General features: G+C 36.9%; 2 protein-coding genes across 2 annotated transcripts in view; both read right to left on the reverse strand.

Annotated features, from left to right (window-relative positions):
* fra10ac1 (FRA10A associated CGG repeat 1) overlaps window positions 1-23,875 on the reverse strand; it is an 855,621-nt gene that overhangs the window by 396,754 nt on the left and 434,992 nt on the right. The gene's annotated exons all lie outside the window — the stretch shown is intronic.
* Window positions 1-23,875, reverse strand: part of mapta (microtubule-associated protein tau a) — a 68,802-nt gene that overhangs the window by 41,485 nt on the left and 3,442 nt on the right. The window contains exon 2 of the mRNA XM_068224694.2: window positions 6,106-6,276. Within this exon, the coding sequence (XP_068080795.1) occupies window positions 6,106-6,256 (151 nt within the window). The 5' untranslated portion in view covers window positions 6,257-6,276. The remainder of the gene's footprint in view (window positions 1-6,105; window positions 6,277-23,875) is intronic.

A 23,875-nucleotide genomic window follows, 5' to 3' on the forward strand; every position in this document is an offset into this window, starting at 1 on the left:
CCGGAATTCTCCCGTATTTTACAGTTCTATCCTGCTATCATCCTGTAGAGGTATTTTCCCGTATTACTCCTGTATTTTCAGTCTTACTCTGAAGGGTGGCAAATAAACATTAATGAGCCGATCTTCCCTGTAGGTAACCCATACCGCCGAACCACCAGGGGCCGCCCCTTGCTCTTAAATATGAGTCTGTTCTGTGCATTCGCTTTGTTTAGGCGAGAAAACACTGTGAAATAAATATAAAAATGGTGCGATTCCCTTTCTTTACATTACAGGTGCCGTCACCCTTCCTATGCAATCCTCAAAACAGGCATATAGGGGTGCATGACTGTCAGCTGACGCGCTCCATAGTAATAAATAGGTGCTGTTTCCCAAGTGGATTCTGTGCACACGACTTGAAGCGGATCGAAAGTCTGACTTTTGGGTGCATTTTTAAACAGACATATACACATAATTAATAACATCTAATGATGTCGATCTTGGTGTTTTTTTTTTTAAACACAACCATTTTCAGCTTATATTAGCATAATAAGTAAGGAAAGCAGTCGAATGCTTTCATTATAATGTTGGATGTGTATTTAATGTAATCACACAAAACAAACTTAAATAAATAAGAGATTAATTCGTTGCTCTTTAATCTACATGTGTAAGTTATACAGTGAGGAAACGGCTAATGAGATTTGATAACTTGATTCTATTTCATTATAAACTGTTTGCTAATGTATTTGCTGCTAATGTATATTTTTATTTTTTATTTTGTAAATAATAATAATAATAAAACATATTTTCTGACCATTTAACTGTTTATTTACAATTAAACAGCTTTAAATAAATATATTTAGTAATTTGGGTAATTACGGTGGGCATATCCTTTATTTTCACATCCCAATGTTGACAGGTATGGTTTATACATTTATAACAGTTGTCAAAGTTGATCAAATATTTTGGTGCTGTAGTGTAAGCGGTGTGTAAATAGTAAAATGTGTTAAGCTTTCAATTCTGTGGTCAGCAGAATTGATGTACTTAGCATTTAATGTACAGCTGATGGTTGATAATGTGTTTCTAGAACAATTAAAGTACTACTAGCTTTACTATCTACAACATACTCACTGTCTGCTGAGCCTTTGCAGTGTGTGCCTTTTATATGTGGCAGACGCTCTGAGTGTTTCCTCCTTGTGTGTGGCATTACAGGAGGAGAGAAAGGAGAGAAAGTGTGCACTAGTGAAGGCTGTAAACTAGGGAAATACAAGCTACGCACTAAGGAATGCAAGGGGTCGCAGAGGAAGAAAAGAGAGAGCGTTATGGGCCCATTTAAACATGCGAATACCAACAGCACAACGGAAGAGTCTGTGGCGAACTGGCACCTTTACAAAAGACTGTCAGTCAATACCACCACTGTTTGTCCTTCCCGTACTTACACATGCTTGGAGTTCCCTGATTGGCTGAAGTTTTAAACAAGCAACTACGTTTGGAAAACACTGTGCTCTCCATAAAAAGGGATGGGTTTTCCCAGGACTATTATGCAACATTGTTAATTTAGGAGAAGTTTTGATTGCAGTCACAGTAAACACTGGCAGATGGGCAACGATTTAGGGAAATACTGTACACTACATCTGAATCTGGAAGAAGCAAAATAACTAATATTACTGCACTTACAGATTAGAAATATTAAAGGCAATATCTAAAAATATATGCTGCACAAAAAAAGCACAATTAATTTCATATAATACTAATAATACATGAACTCCCCTCGATGAACACCTTTAGAAAATAGACAGGAATAAAACTAAAGAGTTTTAGAGTAGGAAAGTGTTGCTAAAGGGGAGATTTCTGCCCTAAAAACTCATTTGAGAAAACGACATTTAAAGACAAGGATTGCAACTGAAATATAAAAGGTTTTGTACATTAAAAAATAAACAGCAAATTTTCATTTTTGGGGGAACCGCATACATTCACATGTTTTTATATCCGAAACCGCATACTTCAATCCTGTATAGTGCGCTAAAATCAGTATGCGAGCCATGTAGTATGTCTGAATTCATAGACTTCGAAAATCAGTATGCGAGAAGTTCCCGAAGACTTACTACTTCCAGCAAGATTCATGAATGGGAGTAAAGCCACCCAACTGACGTAGGTAGGTCAAGCAACTATGACAAAATGGCAGATGTAGTACGTCTGAATGGTTGTTGCTAGATCGGATATGGCTGCGGCCAGAAGATAGTGAGAATTACTTATATTATTTATAAAATTTCCCATTTATTCTATTTTATTAATGCCTACCCCCACCCCAACCATAAACCTAACCGTCACAGTAACTTAAAAACAGTAGTTGTAGCGAGTTTTATTTATGTTATCTAATAAATTACCCAATAAATTATATTTTTAACGCCTACCCTAAACCCAACCGTCACAGTACTGTAAAAATATCGATTATTGTTATACAGTAACATAAAAAAAGCTGCTATATTAATGCGCATATCGCATCTCCGGCCGGCCACGTATCCGATTTAGACTTCACCCATCTGAATTCTATGCATACAACATCTCTTTAAGGCAAGTCAATTAACTTGGCAGCCATCTTTGAAACACCTCTCAGGCAGTATGCTCAGGGCACTCTGTTTGAGTGGGGAAACATCAAATTTTTCAAAACTACTGCCACACTTATGATTACATTTCATATTATGAATAACCAATAAAAATGAAACAACAACTGTGTCTTTAGTTTAATTTCTAAATGTTCGTATTCATGAGCCTCTCCCACGGAGAACTGTCATTCTATAGCGATCGCTGATTGGCTACAGTACTAAAAGGCAGGCTTTATTCGCCATATAGCGATCGCTGATTGGCTACTGTACTAGAAGGCGGAGCTTCATTCGCCATATTAACAGTTAGACTTTTCCCCATTTAAAAGTATCCGCTTGTTAAGTGGTGACGTGTTTGTGACGTATGTAATACTGTTTCCGGGTCCAAGCCGCCATTCATTTGAGTGGAGAAATCATTCGTTTATGATTGCGTTTTATTCCTATCACACATTAAAGTTAATTTTACATAAAGTCATAGTGTACACAACAATCTCTGGGCTTGCTGCATAACAAATACCAAAATTGTAACAATTTCTAAAACAATGAATCACTTTCTGGTCATCGGATATTAGGCATGGACATATATATTGCGATCGTGACTTTCGAAAGTATTAAATCGCTTTGTAAACGTTTATTATTACCATTTCATGAATCTCTGGAAGCCGCTCCGCGTGACGTCACACTTAACAAGCGGATACTAGTGACATGTCTTGTGTACTCTATAGTGTTTGATTCATACTTCTCACATTCATATTGAGTAGGACGTTTAAATTCAAATTCAGTACCTACCGAGTAGTGGGCGGTTTTGAACGCAGCCAATTTGTTAAATACATGTATACACATTGGTGTTATACTGTAGTTAGTTTGAAAGTAATTAAAACCAAAGCAGTGTCAACATTGACCACTCCCTGAAAATAAAAAAAGAATTTCCTTCTTTAAATCAGACACTGAATAAGATGACTGCTCACAGTAGAAACTGTTTGGTAGAAAAGTGAATGAGGGGGTTTTATACTCGCTCAAAGCCTATTAACTGGCATGGCTTCAGTTTCTCTAGCCAAAAGAAAAACAATTTCATTACTGTGTGCTTTTCAAAAAGCACCAATGGCCTGTAATAATAATAATAATAACAAAAATAAACAGTAAATCTCACACACATGCTGAAGAAAGCAGAGTGTGTGATGGTGTTGAATTAGTACCAGAGGAGAGGATGGTGACCCACATGCTTGGATTACAGCACAGCGCAGCTGCAAAGCCTGGATTGAGAGCCCAGGCGAGCACAGCCTTGTGGTTTATGTAAAGGAATTAATACACAAAGCTGTATCAAATAGTTGCTGGCACTGCGATAATATTCATCATCTGAAACAATGCTCAAATATGCATAAAGATCATACGCCCTGCAATGCCCTTGATCAATTAATCTCTTCATTTGTTGTGTTTATTTGCTCACGACGACAGGAAACTGAAAATTAGCGCTCATGCTAATTGACGCTCTGAGGGATTACACATCTGTACACATATCACGGTGAAATCATGTGCTAATGAAGTCATTAATATAATCTCAGGCACATGTGCAGCAGACCTTTCTCTGTGTATACAGAAACACATTGTTTCATATTTTGGGACATCTGATACATCTGATATTGTCGGTCAAAGCATTGCACTTGAACTGCTTGTAAACAGATACAGCAATATAAACATGAATACCTCTAATAATATATTTGTCCCTACTGAAGAATACAAAGTGTCTTTTATACATTCTACAAAATAAAAAACAAGCAAAACTGTTCCTGTTTAGAATAGCGGCTAATGAAATTACATATATGAGAGAATAAGGCTTATATATCGTCGAAACCAGAAGTTTACATTCACTGTATAAAAAGGTACATAGTCAGATGTTATTGTGACTAAACTTTTTCATTTTTAGGTAAGTTAGGACTATCAAATTTGTTTCTGTTATGTTTAATAGCAGAACTGTGAGAAAGATATTTATTGAGAAATTGTTATAACTTTTCTTGAAAGTCAAGTTTACAGAAAATAAGAATATTATGCCTCCGATAAAGCTCAGATGATGATGTCAAGGTTTTGGAAGTTTCTGATTGGCTAATTGACAACATTTTAGTTAATTGGAGGCACAGCTGTAGAATAGTATTTAAGGAGAACCTCAAACACACTGCTCCCTTGTGTGACTACATGGAAAAATCAACAAGCCAGAATCAGCAACAAAGCCAGATTACAATTTGCTAAATTATACTGGGAAAAAGACTAACGTTTGGAGACATGTCCTGTGGTCTGATAGAACTAAGATTTGGCCAGAATGACCAGTGTTACATCTGGAGGACAACGGGGAAAGCCTACAAGCCTAGGAACACCATCCCAACAGTGAAGTATGGGGGCAGCAGCAACATGTTGTGGGGCTGTTTTGCTGCAGGAGGGACTGGTTCACTTCACAGCATGGATGGCATCATGAAGAAAGAACATTATGTAGAAATACTGAAGCAAAATCTCAAGACATCAGTCAGGAAATTAAAACTTGGCCACAAATGGGTCTTCCAAACATACTGCCAAATTAGATAAAATGTGCTTTAAGGACAACAGAGTGAATGTTTTGGAGTGGCCATCACAAAGCCCTGATCACAATCCTATAGAAAATTTGTGGGCAGAGTTGAACAAGCTTGTGCGAGCAAGACAGCCAACAAATCTGACTCGGTTACACCAATTCTGTCAGCAGGAATGGGCCAAAATTCCTCCAAACTATTGTGGGAAGCTTGTGGAAGGATACCCAAAACATTTGTCCAAAGTTATACAGTTTAAAAGCAAAGCTAAATAAAATATCAAGGAAATGTGTGTTTTCTTTCTCAAAAAATTCTCTCATTATTCTGGCATTTAGCAAATGTAAATGATTTATGTAATCCTAACAGACCTAAAAGAGTAAACGTTTAGTATGATTTACCATCCGACATTTTTAAAAAAATGGTTATGTTCTTTTTTTTAGAGTTTATGTAAACTTCTGGTTGCAAATGTGTGTGTGTGTGTGTGTGTGTGTATATATATATATATATATATATATATATATATATATATGATCTCATTTACATAATATTTTGCAGTTTATTTCTACCTGTTCATAGTTCCAAAAGGTTCAACTCTTCAGCAAAATAGGAACAAAAACTTAACAGAAGCTGCAAAATGGTTTCCTGAAGCAAAAAACATCTACAAATTATATTATCACTTAATTTCAACATTTAATCTACTTATTTACTCAGGAAGTCCATGATTATCAAGAAAACATCCTAAAGTTAATACTACCTATTGTTAGTCCCTGAAGTATGAGTGAAGATCATATTCCATACCAGCATAATAACACGTGTCCTTCAGCTGCATTTGAATGCTGTCATGATAACACACACGCCCTGTTCACACTGCAGAGCTGCTTTAATAGTTCTGACTAATCAGTTAATCAGTAAGTGTGTATTTATTTTGACTGGCTGTCACACACTGAACCTGTTTTCCCACAGAAGCAGCTCACCTTTCATTGGACAGTCTCCTGGTCTCACGAGCCCATTCTCCTTATGGTGATGGTCATTGATGGTCATTCCAGAGAGGGAAGAAGCCATGTTATCGCCGGAGTTGTAGTGAGCATTGGGCGAGGAGCTCAGTAAATCGTGGTGCTGGTCCATAGCAAGTCCAAACGAGGATACTGGCAGAAAGTATAGACGTAAAGGAGGTAGAGCATGAAAGGAAAAAGAGGGAATAAGTTATTGGTGGCACCAATGAAAATCAGTTCAAAAAGCTTCTGCAAGGCACTGCTTATTGTGCTCCAACTCCTTGAGGCAAAAATGGCTTTTTAGTGCTGAGAGAAGAAAAAAACAGCCATTTCTGTGAAAAAATATACGCTGTAAATCCACAATCCATTAGCAGAAACATCCAAAACAACTGTCAGACCAGTTATATGACTTTAATAAGTCAACAGCAATCCACTAACTTTTCGAAGGACAGCGTGGGTTGAATCAATAAACCATCATCAGGATTCGTCTCTTCACACAGAGCTGTCACAAGCTCAATGTAAACAGAGCCAGAGCGCCGGTGTGAACCTGGATATTTATACTGCTAAACATGCCCGACTAGCTTAAGGTTACTGCCATGTGGCCGAAAATAGTGCAGTCAAGCCAACGTGTCCCCACACACCTCCTGCAAGCCTTTCTGTGGACACTTTCTTCAAGCCATTGTAATGCACAGAATTACTTAAATATACCAGCGCATTTATTCAGGTATGCAAAACACTCACACCTAACGTGATGACAGAGTCTAATTAACAATCAAATCATAGAAAACACTCCTTTTTGCCACGGCAACTTGTTTCTACAGAGTAGACACTCCTGACACTCCTGTTCCAGAGCATTGAGATGTTAAAAGTCATAGTTATAAAATTCACTCATGGTTATTTTCTAATAATACAATGACTAATGTGGAAAATCCACCTGATTAGTGGAGAATATTCAGTTGTCTACTCAGCCCAAAGAGGATTATGCATGTTGGAGGATATATCACAGTCGTTCTGATGAATAATTCAATAAACATACACAAGTCATTAAGCAGCACCCAGCCCAGGCCTGCAGACATGCTGAAAGCTCAATCTGATGTGGAGAACTACTGTACAAACATCGCTTTCTTCCCTTTTACACACTCATATACACCTGTACATGCAGTTGAAGTCAGAATTATTAGCCCCCTCTGAATTACTAGCCCCCCCTGTGATTTTGTCCCCAATTTCTGTTTAACAGAGAGATTTTTCCAACACATTTCTAAATATAATAGTTTTAATAACTCATCTCTAATAGCTGATTTATTTTATCTTTGTCATGATGACAGTAAATAATATTTGACTAGAAAATTTTCAAGCCACTTCTATACAGCTTAAAGTGACATTTAAAGGCTAAACTAGGTTAATTAGGCAAGTTATTGTATAACGATGGTTTATTCTGAAGACTATCAGAAATAAAATTGGCTTAAAGGGGCTAATAATTTTGACCTTAAAATGGTTCTTAAAAAATTAAAGGTGCTTTTATTCTAGCCGAAATAAAACAAATAAGACTTTCTCCAGAAGAAACAATATTATCAGTCATAAGGACACACAGTGCACACAGAAACGTTTTTTGCTTGCGTTTTCCGTCGACCACTCGTGACTAAATTAAGGGCATCAATGTGATTGTGCACACCAAAACGGCAGGCGTAAGAGTGTCATTTTTAAAGAAATGCCTCATGCTGGTTTTTTGTTTTGACGTGCCGCATTAAAACCTTCTCCACCAATCAGATTGGCAATTTTGTTTATGGGCACAGAGCTGCTGAAGTTACAGTAAACAGCATTTGGAGGTGCTCAAGCGCAAAACTGTCAATGCGAGCACGCATAGAAGAAGATGCCCAGAAGCGATATGAACGTGGAGCTGCTTATTGCTCTGGTGAACAATAATAGTTTCTTCATCACTAGAGCTGGAGCTGCTACTTGAACTATCCATAACAACAAGCATGTCAACTTTGTCTTCGTGTTCTGTGTTACAAGCGGGTGTTAGAAGCTTAAAGTTGTGTAGCGCCATCTAACGTCAAGGAGTGATTTTGCATACTCTTCTGCTCGACGCCAGCTTGGGTTTGAATCCGGAAAAACGTCTTGAAATACACTGACGATAAGAGCAAAACGAAAAGCGTCCCAGTGTGTACGAGTCTATACTGTGAAAATTACCTTGCTTTATTAAACATCATTTTAAAAAATCAAAGGGGGGCTAATAATTCTGACTTCAACTGTACATCTGTGCACAGTATATACAGACCCGGATTAACATAAGGGCTAGGTGGGGCTGAAGCCCCAGAGCCCACAGAAGAAGGGGGCCCTTGATTGGGTGTAAAATTAATTTGCGCTATGACGTGGGAAATGCCTCTTTGCGTTATGTTTTCTCTCGTTGATAATGTGATGTATTCCTTTTAGTTCACTGCTGTTCAAAAACAGTGACGCTGGTGCTAAACTGGGGCTCGGAGTGGCTGTAGCCCAATCAGAATATTGAATAGCCCTGTTTTAGTCATCCATAAGGGTGATCAGATGTCACAATTTTCCCAGGACAGTCCCTTATTTCAGCACTACCGCGAGAGCAGGTAGGCTAACCAAGCTCTTCATAGAACAAAAAATAAAATTCAAACCGTCTTCATCATTGATACACTTGTACATGTAGCAACAGAAGCTGGGATAGGCGGAATCATGCTGAATGGACTTATAACTGAAGCGCTGTCTCGGACACACGGCGGTTACAGCTGGACTCAAACCGGCCCGCACAATCCTTCCATCACACAATATAGCCAAGACAGAGTGGAAATAAATCAAATAGCCTAGACAAGCAGTTACCAAGATATACATCGGTCCGGAGTATCTATCTCAAGTTAATACACTCAGTTATGCTTTACAGTAAGTCTAACTGAACCAGTAAGAAAGCAAACTGTTTTTAATGAATGGTAACTCTGCCCCTTATATAAAAATGATAGTAATAATATGGAGCATAAAATATTGGTGCTGACTTTCATCAGACAATATATCTGATACAATAAATAAATAAATAAAATAATAATAATAAATAAATAAATAAATAAATAAATAAATAAATAAATAAATAAATAAATAAATAAATAAATAAATAAATAAAATAAGGATGCTAGCCTTCTGTAACTCAGAAGACCACAATAAGCTTTTTTGTATATTTAAAGCATGGATATTAAAGATATAATATCATCAGGCATTTATGGTCAGCTAAAGTTTTAAAGAAACGTTTTAAAGGTAAACCTCAATTTAAAGTATTATATTAAAGCACTGATTTAGGAAGTTTTGCAAATGTTTTTTGTTTTGCAGATTTTTGCTGCCTGTTTGAACTTTAAAGTTCATATTATGTCATTACTTAGTTTTTTGTACCTGCAGGCCTATTTTAATCAAATAGAAAAAAAAATAATAATCAAACATAAATCAAATGGTTGAAAATTAGATAATAATATAAATTAGTAAATTAATAGTAATAATAACAACAATTAATAATTATACACACTTTTGTGAGGTAAATAAATAAAAAGGGGGCACTTGGATTTGCTATAGCCCAAGGGCCGAATGTGTTGAGTGTATATACACTCATTTATATAGTTAGTTACTTAACAACACTAAGAACCAATTTCACTTTGATTATTAGCACGCATATTATTAGCATGAAAAAAGGTGAAAAACTGTAACCATTGACTTCCACAGAAGAAGTAAAATCAAACAGTGACCACGTCTGAAATGTTGTTTTGGACATTCCAAAATCCATCACTAAAGTGGTTCAGTTTTACTACCTCCCGGAACAGCCTCTGTGCTCCTAAAGCGCGTCTCACTCCTCCAAATGCCACCGCACATTCCTCACTTTTTGTCTTTGTCTTCTGAGGTGCAAGTAATTTATTATATAAGAAAAAAAGGCCCACAATGGCTCATTACGGGAAACGGTGCTTTCCATGCAAATGTTTTATGTGAGATTCCAGATTTAGCACAATTATTTAGCATGTGTGGATAGAAAAAAGCAAAAAAAATCTGAATACATAGGTTTGTTCATTCATTCATATTCCTTTGGCTTAGTCTCTTTGTTAGCAGGGGTTACCACAGCGGAATGAACCTCCAACTTATCCAGCATGTGTTTTATGTAGCGGATGGCCTTCCAGCTGCATACACACTCATAAACTGCGGCCAATTTAGTTTATTTATTTCACCTATAGCACATTTCTTGAACTGTGGGGGAAACCGGAGCACCCGGAGGAAACCCACGCCAACACGGGGAGAACATGCAAACTTCACACAGAAATGCCAACTGACCCAGCCGGGACTTGAACCAGTGACCTTCTTGCTGTGAGGCGACAGTGCTAACCACTGAGCACACCGTGTTGCCCTACATAGGTTTAATCTATTTATTTTTTGATAGACTCAACCCTTTAAATACTGATGAGCTTTGTAGAGTCACACATATCTGATGGAAACAAAACAAAAAAGAGTGTGTTTTATTGTCTGCACATCATGCAAGGTGCAAAGTAATTACCCTACACTCCTAAAAATAATATGGTTTTTGCATTGATGCCATTGAAGTCTTTAGTTTCCTAGAGAACGTCTAAGGGTGTAGAATCTTCTTCAAAGACTCTTTCCTTTAAAGAGCGTTAGTAAAGGATTAACAGCCAGCAGCGTGACTCTACAGCACACACGCTGATGTATCCCATTAGCATTTATTGAATACTTTCCCTGTTATATCAACACATTGCTCTTCTCTTTGATCTTCTCATTAGTTTCTTTGCCCAGTGTACTCTATAAAAATCCAGAGACAAGAAAAAACCCTGGCTGGACTCTCCAGGACATTGCAATGGGAAAAATCTCACCTGTTTTATGTGCATCTGGCACACAATCTGTCTGGACACACAGTTTGCACAAGGATTCAGGAACTTTGCTCTCTCTCACCTTTCCACAAAGCGGCTTGCACACTGGGAATGTGATGACTGCTCAACATTTGTTGTAGCTAAAACCTCTCTTATATCTTCAAATGGAAAATAAAGGTGTACTGTAACACCAAAAAGATGAATACACTGTAAAAAAAATCCTGGTTGCCTTAAATTTTGAAGCTGAATCAAATTAACCTTATGGGTCCATAGAACTTTTATTATGTTAAACTGACTTAAAACAGCTTGCGTAACTTATTACATTAAGTTAACATGATTAACTTAGTTCAATAAGTTACAATGACCTAAAAGCATATGCTGTCAGGACTAATTGATTATATAATTGTTTACAGTATACTATAAATATGACTATATTAATAAGTATACCAGCATCCATATTGAAGCACAATTAAAATTCTGATTATTCTTATGTGAGGGCTGCAGGGTTTTTTTGTTTGGTGTTTTAAATGTTCAAGATCTTTTCTGCTTGGCTATCAATAGCTCCATTCACACAGTGATTCTGGTAAATATCCGGAAAATTTCCGGAATGATTTATCAGTATATTAAAAAAGTTCTGTTCACACAGATGAGGACGTTGCGGAATTTTCCCGGAAAAGAGCATTCACACATCCATTTAAAAACTACAGTTAAATTCTGACATCATTAACCAGAAATGACCTATAAACAGCTGCGCTTGTGTTTGTAAACATTTGACTACATTACAAACTCTGTGGATGGATCAGCATCGTGAACAACTTCGATGAAAACATATGGAGGAACACTTTCACATGTAGAGATCTACATAATGTGCGTGTGCTGGTGCTGTCTGGATGTGTCTGGAAAAATATTCAAAGGCTTTCAATTTTATAAACCGCGCGGACGTGAATGCGCCTTAATGTTCTGATTGGCTGAAGTAGACATCTCACGTCTACTTCCCGCAATCTTCCTTCTGCGTTCACACCACACAGCGCAGCATTCCAGTTGTTGCTTGATCAGATATGATTTAGGCCAAAAGTTAACAAGAATTATTTATATCATTTATTAAAGTTCCCATTTATTATATTTGATTAACGTCAACTCTCACCCCAAACCTAAACCCACCCGTCACAGTAAGGTAAAAGCAGTAGTTGTACCGAGCATAATTTATGAAAACCAGGGGCGATTTTAAGATTTTCATTTTAGGGGGGCTAAGCTCCTTATGAGAAAAAAAATGAATAAATATATATAAGTATAAATAAATAAGCCTAATATACGTATAAGTAGTAATTTAATAGTAATACACTTAAAAATGTAAGAGTAATATGGTAGGGTTTATGCTAAACAATATTTATTTAACACTATATTTTGTGACTTGAATCATTATATTAAAATAGGAAATCTTTTTAATGCAAGACAACACATGATGTTTCTATCTCTGTCAGTGACTCTGACAGTTAATACGAGTACATTCGCTAAGTGGTTCTGTCACTGTTTTTAATCCTTTCAGTGCATGACTGTGGTATAGATAATGCCACTTGCACTGTATTGTATTTTATTATGGTAGGTCACTTTGAAATACAAATAGTAAAATGTTTGTCAAGAATTACATTATTGCAAGAGGAAACAGTTGTCCTGATGAGGTGAGTACTGAGAAAACAGTGGATTGAAACCCAATTGCTCCTATATGACTTTGGGGTACAAGTGATTCAAGTGTATCTATAGTAAAGTATTGCAAATAAGCTTATTTTATAACAGTTTATCGATAAACACACACCTTGTTCTCTCGCTCTGCACAGCTGTGGTTTGCTGATCAAATGAAAAACAAAAGTCAGGGTTTCAAAATTCAGCCGATTTCTGCTGCCGTCTTCATATCATATTCAAAGGGGATAGAGGGCTACAGCCCCCCTAAAATAGGCTTAGCGACGCCAATGATGTTATCTATTAAATTACCCAATAAATTACATTTTTTAATGCCTACCCCCACCCCAACCCTAAACCCACTTGTCACAGTACTGTATAAATATTAGTTATTGTTATTCAGTGTGATAAAAAATGCTGCTATATTAATGTGCATATTGCACTTCCGGCCGGCCGCGTATCCGATCTAGACTTTACCCAGCATTCCGGCAAATTACCGGTAATGTTAAAAAAAAACTTCTCTTTCCGGAAAATTGCCGGAATGAATTTACCGATTTTCTCAAAAAGGGCCTGTTCACACATACAGACCTTTCTGGAAAATTGCTGGTAATTTCCCGAGAATGGTCTGTGTGTGTGAAAGGGGCTAATGTTTTTATTAGATAAAGTTAATGATAAGAATAATTAAAATATACAACTGTTGTTCAGCTGATGGCAATGCAACAATTTAAAAAATGTATTAGTAAAATCAACACTGAAACAACTAAATGCTGTTGAATTATTGTTAGTTTATGTTAATGTTGCTAACTAATCATAATCACAAATTTGTGAAATGAGATGAATCTTACATTTACGAATGTCTTACATATCATGTCACCATTTTACATTAATTACAGTGACAAATCATTAATCACAATCATGCCATCCAGCATAATGTACGAATAATCCAAATAAGATCTTGTTCTTTAAAGAAAGAGCATCTGGCCATCTGTCACACTGATCATGTGAACGCTGTTGTGCAAACATGCTTATTTGATTAGTGAGCCAAATAGTGTATAATCTGTTAATTATATCTATGTCATAACTTAAATTGAATTTTCAATCCCTGATCTTCAGTGTGTTCTCAGACATAGAATATATATCCAATGACCTTTCCAAAGCACGAGTTAACAGCCATTTTAAACATGTCCCAACTACACTCTATAGTGAAAATACATGTGTAGGTTTACCACATGCCTCTAAGGGCACTTGAAGATCTACCCAAGCACTAACATCTGTTGTCTTTACTGCGACGGTGCCTTAAATTGTGAAAGTAAAAGCATTTAAAAAGAGCACAGTGTGTGTGCATATTGACAGAATCAGTATGATGTACTTGGCTCATGGCTCTTCTGCTAAATAAACCCACATAAAGAGGGTGTGTTTGCGTCTAGAGAAAGCGCAAGATCAACAGAGATGTTTGCACAGCACCTGGGATACTAAAGATGTATTTCCCACATAGCACACATATAAAGCCATCAGATGTGTCAGTAACTGAACAAAGAAGTTTAGTTTGAGTTCCTGTGTTGACAGGCGAGGGGAGCGTTATAGCACGGATAGTTGCCTGGACACAAGATCAGATCACAGTTATCTTTGCTTCTTTATTGCCTTTATTGACGGCCAGCATGTGGCAACAGTTAAAGCTCTCTTCGCTTTACTTTGAGACAGTCAGTATAGGGTACAAATTGGAGTATTTTAATCATCATCATAATTTAAAACGGGCATACTATTTTCTGAGAATAATTCAGAACCAATAATAAAACAGCCATAATCTAATAAATTATCAACAAGCACACTGTACCTGATCAGCAAATTCTTATTGAGTAAATGCTGTAGTATTAATTGTCTTATTTGTTTTATTTCGGCTTGAATAGAAGCAGTTAAAAAAAACAACAACATTTTAAGGTCAAAAATGTTTAGCCCCTTTAAGCTTTTTTTTTTTTTAAACTATTATTATACAATAACTTGCCTTTTCACCCTAACCTGTCTAGTTAACCTAATTAACCTAGTTAAGCCTTTAAATGTCACTTTAAGCTGTATAGAAGTGTCTTGAAAAATATCTAGTCAAATATTATTTACTGTCATCATGGCAAAGATAAAATAAATCAGTTATTAGAGATGATTTATTATTATTATGTTTAGAAGAGTATTGAAAAAAATCTCTCCAATAAACAGAAATTGGGGAAAAAAATAAACAGGGGGGCTCATAATTCAGCGGGGCTAATAATTTCGACTTTATTTTTCCATGTTATTACAGCATTTATTCACACCTTTTATGCAAAATTAGACCCTTTTAAAGGTAACCTATTAAAGGAAAGGTATTTAATCAAATTCTTTTGAATTTACAGCTCATAGTTGTTCAGCGAAAAAGAAAATCAGATCCAAATAAAAATAAAAAAATCAGCTTTTCATGCTGTAATAAGGTATATGCCAAGCTAGTGTTGTTCCCATACTGATAAACTTCCGGTGACCTGTTACTGTGAATTTTTGTTACATTTTATATGGTTTCTTTTACAATCTATTATCAGTGTTGTAATGTAATTAAAATACATTCAGTTAAATAAACTTTGGCATTCATTTAGTTGTTGAAGCGTAAAACGAGACAAAAAACCTTTTACTCGCGCTCGCCCGTTAGAATCGGCAGGCTAGCACAGAAGCTCCATTGAACATACTGGGGTAAAATAAATGCTCATATTATAAAGATATGGCGGGGGAAAATGTAATTTAATGCAGTGCTTCTTGTACAATCTGAGACCCACTTTATATCAGCCAGTGGAGATCGCTGATTTTTAAAGAAAACAGACCTTAAAGGCGCTGATTTTTGCATTGGCATACAGTTCACCGGAAGCGCTTAACCCAGGTTACTGGCAAATTAAAAGTCCTATTAGCATGCTTCGGCATATACCCTATGATTTTTCAATAGACGTAAATACATATATACACCTAAAAGTGTGTTAGATACGGAAAAAAAATTGTTATTTCAAGTTCTGACACACAAATTTAACTTGATAGATAAATGTGATTAATTAAAGTACTCCATAGATACCCAGATCTAAAATGAGCCAACACATGCACAAAAAAGTAAAGTCACACTTTAATTTAATGTATAATTTATGCTATTAACAAACCATTAACTAAGACTTTTAACTCAGTAAAATGAACTGCTTATCAATAGTTAGTTGGGTTTCGGTATTGGGTAGGATTAGGGATGTAAAATGAGATACTTTGTTAGTGCTAATAAACAGCTTAACAATATGCAGGTAATAAGCCAGCACAGATACAGTATCCTAGATATCACATACAGCCCCTGAGTCAACAGCGCTGCCACATTTGTACAGTGCTCCCAGCACAAATGTCATTCAACCGCACTGGTCAAGACAGTGTGACAATGTGAAGATGCTGGACTTTAGCGCTGTGCATGGGTGTAGAAACGAGCAAACAAAGAAAACAAAGCAAAAAGGCAGAACATTTCATAGGTAAGATTTCAGTTTTTATGTTTTTGTATGTCACAAACTTTTATGCTAAACAAGTAATGTTATTTAGGATAATACAGTCACTTACTGCCAGACTAAATACCAGGCTTATGCTAGTTTTTTTACAATAAAATAAGCAAACAACGTTATAAAATATGACAACAAGATGCTGCAGTGCTGGAAACTTGTATTATTGTTGGCTAAGTTAACGAGTTGGCTAAGTCACAAACGAATCCCTCTGTTAGAATAAGTGAAAGCAGGAGAGGGGGGGGGGGGTGTGTTTCAGGACACAGATTAGATCAAATTTAACAGGGAGGGAGGATAATACATTTCCATGCACACAAACACATGAGCTGAGTCTCAAACGGCACACTATACACTATGCACTCGTGCACTATGTACTTATGCACTTACACACTCAACAGCATGTTATATGTATGTAGTGTTGTTGCAAATGGAGCACTAATGTTTTTTACTAAGCGGAAATTCAATCCGTTTCCTCGATGATGTTTGATGGTTGCCAAATCAGTGAAATAAATGACCACTATCAAATAATACCTGCCATGAGTATTGCTGCATTCACCATCGGGAGGCGCTATAATCACTCTCGTAGGAGAATTTTGCTTTCACAATCCAAAATAAATAAAGTTATCCAACATGTGCGCCCGATAGCTCCGCTACGAGAGCAAACCTGCGGTCGTTGAGTGTGTGAAGTGTCCAGCATTACACACTTCATTTTACTGACTGAATGAGTGCATCGTCCGGGTTAATTAAGTGCACTTATTATTTGTAGAGTTTTTAGTGTGAACGCACTGTTTATACTACAAAATGGCGTAGAATAGTGCTTAAGTTTGCGATTTGGAACGCAGCTATGCTCTTGGTTGGCAATGCCCATGCGGTCACCTATCCACCAATGTAGAAAAGTGATGTAATTTTAAAAAACATTTGCATACTGATCACAAGGAAAACTCCCGATCATAGATATATGTGTATATGTGTATATCTCTGGCTCTGGATGGCCACAGTCCTTCACTGCAGCTTGGTCCCGCATTCATTTCAAAGAAGCGCTACCCTGTACTAAAATGGCGGGTCTATTGACGCATTCCCTCCAATAAACAACATAGCAGGCAACATCTAATGTATATATCTATGATATATCTGTAGTAAATGGTGTGAATTTAACTAAATTTACTTAAACTAAAGTGTCAACAAAAGTTATTTTTCTTAATGTTCATGAATCTCTTCACTAATGGTATCTAATGAAATTCCATTCAGTGTAAAACATCAAACATAATTTAATCTATCCATCCATTCATCCATCCATCCATCCATCCATCCATCCATCCATCTATTTACTTTAATTTAAATAATGCTTGGCGTTTTTCTCCAGTATGTGAATCAGTATCAAAGCAGACACTGTGAATCATCCCAATAGTCTGATTTACACTTCTGCTTCAGACTAGACTGTGTGCTACTTATAGATGCAGTTGATGGCTTACTGGTAAACTTTCACTTCCACTCTCATTGAATCCCATGAAACTGTAGTTCAGAAAGATGTGGGAGCATTTCATTCATCTCATAAAAGGTCAAGACATCTTCCGAAACAAAGCTCCCACTGTTACACTGACAGGATGTCAACAAACTCCTGCAATTCTGAAGCTTTTCTCAGTGTGGTGTTTATAGTTTTGTGGGACATCATAGTATCTGTGCTTACAATTTCCTTTCTAACATCAAGAAATCTAGTCAATATGTAAAATATAAATGTTAAAACATTGTGTACACTTTAATTATTTTTTACCTCACAGTGGCAAATTCTGAAAGCCTGTCCTAGTGGACCAATTATATCACATAAAGAATCAAGTAGTTTTTCCCACAAACTGATTAGTAAATATTAATGTACAAGTGGATTAGGCATGCGACGATAACTATTTTCGAGGTATACCGCGGTTTAGAAAAGTCAAGGTTTTAAAACTGCCAACATTTTCTGTAATACCGCTCCTGAAGTATGTGTGATTTTTTTTATATCAAGAGTTCACACTTAGCTGATGATTAATTATAAAAGCTTGCTTGGCATGCTGTCCCAGGAGAGAGCCCTGAGCTCATGAGATCCTTGAGCCCAGGGCTCCCTCCCGTTGCAAGGCGGGAGGGGAGTTTGAGCTCAGGTAGATCTCGAGAACTCCCCTGCTGTAGTAACCAATGAACAATAAGTGATTGCTCTTGGAGATAACTACATACTAGAAGCATGTCTATGGTGCCGATTTGGATTAGTCAGTTAACTTAATTGCATGTTTTCTAGGCGGTGGGAGGAAACCGGGGAACCCGGGGGAAACCCACGTGAGCACGGGGAGAAGAGCAAACTCCACACAGAAATGTCTGCTGGTTTGGTAAAGCCTTCTTGCTGTGAGGCAACAGTGAAGGAGGAGTAGGGGTGGAAGGGGGGACTCTTCAAACGAAGATAGCAGTGGAATGAAACCCAGGCTATTTATAGTAGTTTAGGAGTCATCTGACTGGAGCATAGTGAATTGGATAATGCGGATCCAGCCGCTAGCAATCATAAGCACATGATCCTCTCGAAATTAGTTTATACATAAACTTCACTTATGTTTTTTAAAAAGTTTTTAGGACAACAGTATCTCCAGCAGAAAAGATATTCAAAGATGCCGTTTAAATTGTAAAGGAATCATTCATTCATTCATTTTCTTGCGGCTGGAGGGGCATCCGCTGCTTAAAAACGTGCTGGATAAGTTGTTGGTTCATTCCGCTGTGGCGACCCTAGATTTATAAAGGGACTAAGCCGACAAGAAAATGAATGAAATTTTGGTTTTATAAGAAAAAAAGGCAATCTTGTGCATATTATGGGCATGACATTGCCAATTAAAGGCCTGGTTTCACACTACATAATTTCTAGTCTTTTTTGCAGATCAATTTTGACAACAATATCATGTATGAGAAAAAATTAAAAGGTGATGAAAAAGTAAATGAGAATGCTGATAAAGAGTCAAATTAAAAGTGTAACATTTAATACTCTCTGTCATCCTAACAACAAAAAACAGCATCAAATATTGGAGTGGAAAACCTAGCAATCACTGTTTCCCATCTCTGCTGGTTACAGTACTGAAGGCAGACAATCTAGATCTAAATCATGTGTATGTACAACAACTCAGCAGCAGGTATTATTTGTTATGTAACCAGTCAAATCTGCAATCAGCACATCTGATCATGTCAAAAACGACTTGTTTGGAATTAGCGATAAAGCCATGGATGGCACCAGGAGAGGTCTGAGTGAGGTTATTTGCGTGTTGATCTGACACTGGCACACGCTGGGTTTGTGCGGTAAAATAGCTGAATGTCTGTGATGCTCTCATCACGCTTGGCTAGCCTTGTATCCCTGACCTAAATTTGCTCAGCATGGCTATGAAGCACAGTTACTCTCATGCCTTTTCTTGACTCTCCATCTGCAGGGCCAGTTATATTCGGATTCAAGCACTGGCCCATCACAAAAACACATACAGTACTCTCATATAAAAGATCAACCAGACTGCTTGAGACCCTGGCAGTCCATGTTGAGCCAATGGATTAGATGACGAGAATACAGACTGTAAATCTGATGGCATAAACTGTATTTTGAGAGCTGTGGTGACATAAGCAACTTCTGCGCTCCCACTGAGATGTGAAATGACTCTTATGGTGAGTCACCACCTTATGAACAGGGTGTAGAGAGCTTTCACTGTGCTGTAGTCAATTACATTCAGAACACTGTGTATAATGTGTGTTAGATATGTTATTTTTATTTGAAAATGTATTACATTTGAATGTAATAATATTAAACATATTTAGTTAATAATATATTACATTAAGTGTAATTAATATCTTGGACTACATAAAAAACATGTATATTTTTGTTTTTTTAAAGCTTTTAAATTATACTATGTACTTGTCACAGTCACCAGTAATCTAGCCCATGCAGATCGCTGCAGAACTACAAATCTGCCAGCAAAAGAACTACATATCCAGTCATGCACCACTCACACACCTGGCCTAGATCCCCATAATTGCAAACAGACACAGCTGAAGCTGTTCAGGACTAATTGCACAGACTTTGGCCAAATCCCAATTCTATTTTTGTACCCCCACCCCTTCCCCTTGGCCCTTAAAACCGAATGTGAAGGGGTAGGGCTTCAAAATTTACCCCCAAGCATTGGGACAGCACTACAGCACCTGCACACGTCATCATATGTCATCGCAATCTCTTGCTTCATATGAGATCAGATGATCGCGACTGCTGTAGTGATTCCAGTTGTGTTATTTTTTAGTATTTATCTTTGGGAAATCACTGAAGGCATATATAATGTTATCACAACAATCTATTGTGGAAATAAGATTGTAACTGTACTGTTTATTTACACAGTGGCCACATTCATCTATGTAAACACAAGAAACAACATTAACATTATAGCAGACACTGTAAAAAGCTCATTCCCAGCCACTAGAATTTTCTGACAGGGAATTTGAGTGTCATCGAGTTTCAGAGTGTTGTGGGACTACTCTACAGGAGTTATGATTATGGATTATAGATCGCAAAAATTAACGGTTTTTAATTTAGCGGTTTAAAAAGCATGACGGTAAAACGCGAATACGGCTATGAATTATTTAAAACATGTGCTTATTTGTTGTAAAAATACGTAATAATTTTAAAAAATACTAATTTGTGGATCTCCTTACTTCCGGGTGCAGTCATGCAGGTGTTGTGGCTGGTGAATTCTGGGAAATGTTCTTACCCCTTGGTTTTGAGTGTGGTCATGAAAAATCTCCTTTTGTAGGGGTGTATAACCCTTCCCCTTAGCAATACACCTTCAAGCTAAAGAGAATTGGGACACCCCTTTATGGGAACGCGCAAAATGAGGTGTAGAGGTAAGGGGAAGTGCTAAGGGGTAGAATTGGGATTGGGCCTATACATACACCTCTCAAACGCACAAGTTGCTGAGTTTTGTACATCTGTATCTGTAAACAATCCAACGCGTTTTCCTTGCCTTGCCTTCCGTGTGTTTGAACCTTGCTTTGTTTTGTTTGTTTTATCGTTTATCCCTGTTTGCTGCCTGCCTTCTGACAACTCGCCTGTTACTTTGACAACAAGTCTGGATTGCCAGTGTTCATGTTTGCTCTTATCCTGACTATTGCTTGTCTGACCAATCTTGTAAATAAACCTGCATTTGGATCCTCACCCCTGTTGTCAGCATCACTTCACATCACAGTACTGTCATACTGTAAACAATCTACTGTTTGTTAAATAAGGTCAATTTTTAATTATTATTGCATTGAACAATAAGTTAATATATATTAATCTTGTATCATCGCACGTAATATGTGTGCGTCTTTATTTACAGTATTTATATTCAAAGAAAAAAGTACAAATAAACATTACAAAGCGATTAAACAAAGCTATTAAAATATGCATATTTCTACTGTGTATATATCTATTGTAATGCTTATAATTTATCATAATAAATAGTAATAATAATATGATTTTCTGTAAAGCTCTTTGACACAATTTGTATTGTAAAAAGAACTATACAAAATGATTTAACTCCAGCTATTCAGTGTGCAAAATACAGTTCAGATGTAAAAGTTCTTTCTTCCACTGAAGCTCTTAAAGGGTTTATCAGGTTTTGCAGAAACTTGTGAAGTTCATGCAGCTTGAGTCCTGCTATCATTACAGCTATAGGGCTGGGCAAGCTGACAAACATCATTTCACCATTCAAGTCATCTCATATCCTAAAAACAATAAATTATCCTGATAAAGCACAATTTCTGTAAATTCAATCAATTAATAGTTTACTCAAAATCAATCAATCATTAATATACTCAGAACTGTGCTCATTCATTTGTGGTCATATTTCTTACTTCATTTTAAATCTCAGTTTGATTAAAATGTAGACATTTAAAATAAATATTAATATAAGACATTTTTCTTTCAAAAACTAATGATTGTGGGTCCAACATAAAATAAAAAAAGATATAGCTAAATAACATCCAAAAATGTAAACATTGTGTTTTCAAGATTGCAACTTTGTCACGGTGCCGTTCATTCATTCATTTTCTTTTCTGCTTAGTTCCTTTATTAATCAGGGGTCCCCACAGCGGAATGAACCGTTAACTTATCCAGCAAATGTTTTACGCAGTGGATGCCCTTCCAGCTGCAACCCATCACTGAAAAACATCCATACACACTCATTCACACACATACCAATTCACCTATAGCGCATGTCTTTAGACTGTGGAGGAAACTGGAGCACCCGGAGGAAACCCACGTAAACACAGGGAGCACATGCAAACTCCACACAGAAATGCCAACTGACTCAGCTGGGGCTCGAACCAGTGACCTTCTTGCTGTGAGGCGATTGTGCTACCCACTGTGCCACCGTGACGCCCTGGCGTGTAATATTGCATTAGAAATTATGAAAAATATATAAATATTTAATGCATTTTTGACACCATTAAATAAATGTTAATAGCATAATATGAAATAACAATATATACATATTTTTTCCATACTAAATACGTCATCATATTGCACCGCCCTAATTACAGCAAATGCAGGATCATTTAAATAATAAATTCTAAAATCTCTATTAATCTCCCAATTCACCTAATCCCTAATGATCCTATCATTTATATCTATTTATTGTATGCATATGCTTCTTCAATAATATATTTATTGTATGTCATGCCAGAATGGTTTGCAAGGACTTTCGTGCACCACTTTCCATATGCTTGAGTTCATGGCTAAGCACATTCCAGAACAGTCATGCTTGGGCTCTTGGGGCAAAGCACCATGTGGATGCATGTAGACGTGGATTTCTGGAATTCTGCTCATCGGCTTCTGTCAGAGTCTCTGCAGCTGCAAATTCACCTCACATTACATGAACCACTGGCTCTGTGGCAGCGAAGTGCCTGATCACAGCCTCCCATGCCAGCGAGTCTGAGAAGACTGCTGCAGAAAAGCCCTCCGTCAGTGCTGTGCCAATTAAACACTCATGCAAACGGCGCTCAGAGACACTTCACATGGCAATATGTCAGAGATTTTATGCTCTCTTTGTAAGCCTGCCCACATCACTAAACCACAACAATTTGCTCAGATGTTTTGTGGGGTTTAGCGACCTTAAAAAATAATAAGCTCTCGTTCTAGTATCTATAATGATGCAGCTGAGCAATTTATGTTGCGTAATTTTTTTTCTTTCTTCGCATCAGATATGTTTACACATCTGGCACAGAACAGCAATCAGTGTGATTATTTTTTATTCTTTCTTCAGAGTAAAGATGTTTGACTACAAGTAGATGGAAAACTTGCTTGATTCAGAGGCTCGTTATGTTCTACAGTATATGGTTTCTACTTAAACTGCACATCAGAAGGGAATTTGGAAGTAAATGAAAAGACGTTTTCGCTACAGAATACTTCACCCTCACAGGTTTGAATTTATATTGGATCTGTTCATAGATAACAAATTCATATCTGTACTAGGCATGGGACGATAACCGTTTTCAAGGTATACCGCGGTCTGGAAAAGTCAAGGTTTTAAAAGCGCCAATTTTCTATATAAAAGTACATTTAAATTTAAATAAATTTTCTATTTCTATACCGGTATGTGTACGTTTTTTATTTACATTTTTTTTCACAGTATCTCCAGCAGAAAATAAATC

This window comes from Danio rerio, chromosome 12, assembly GCF_049306965.1.
Source record: "Danio rerio strain Tuebingen ecotype United States chromosome 12, GRCz12tu, whole genome shotgun sequence".
Taxonomy (NCBI): Eukaryota; Metazoa; Chordata; class Actinopteri; order Cypriniformes; family Danionidae; genus Danio; species Danio rerio.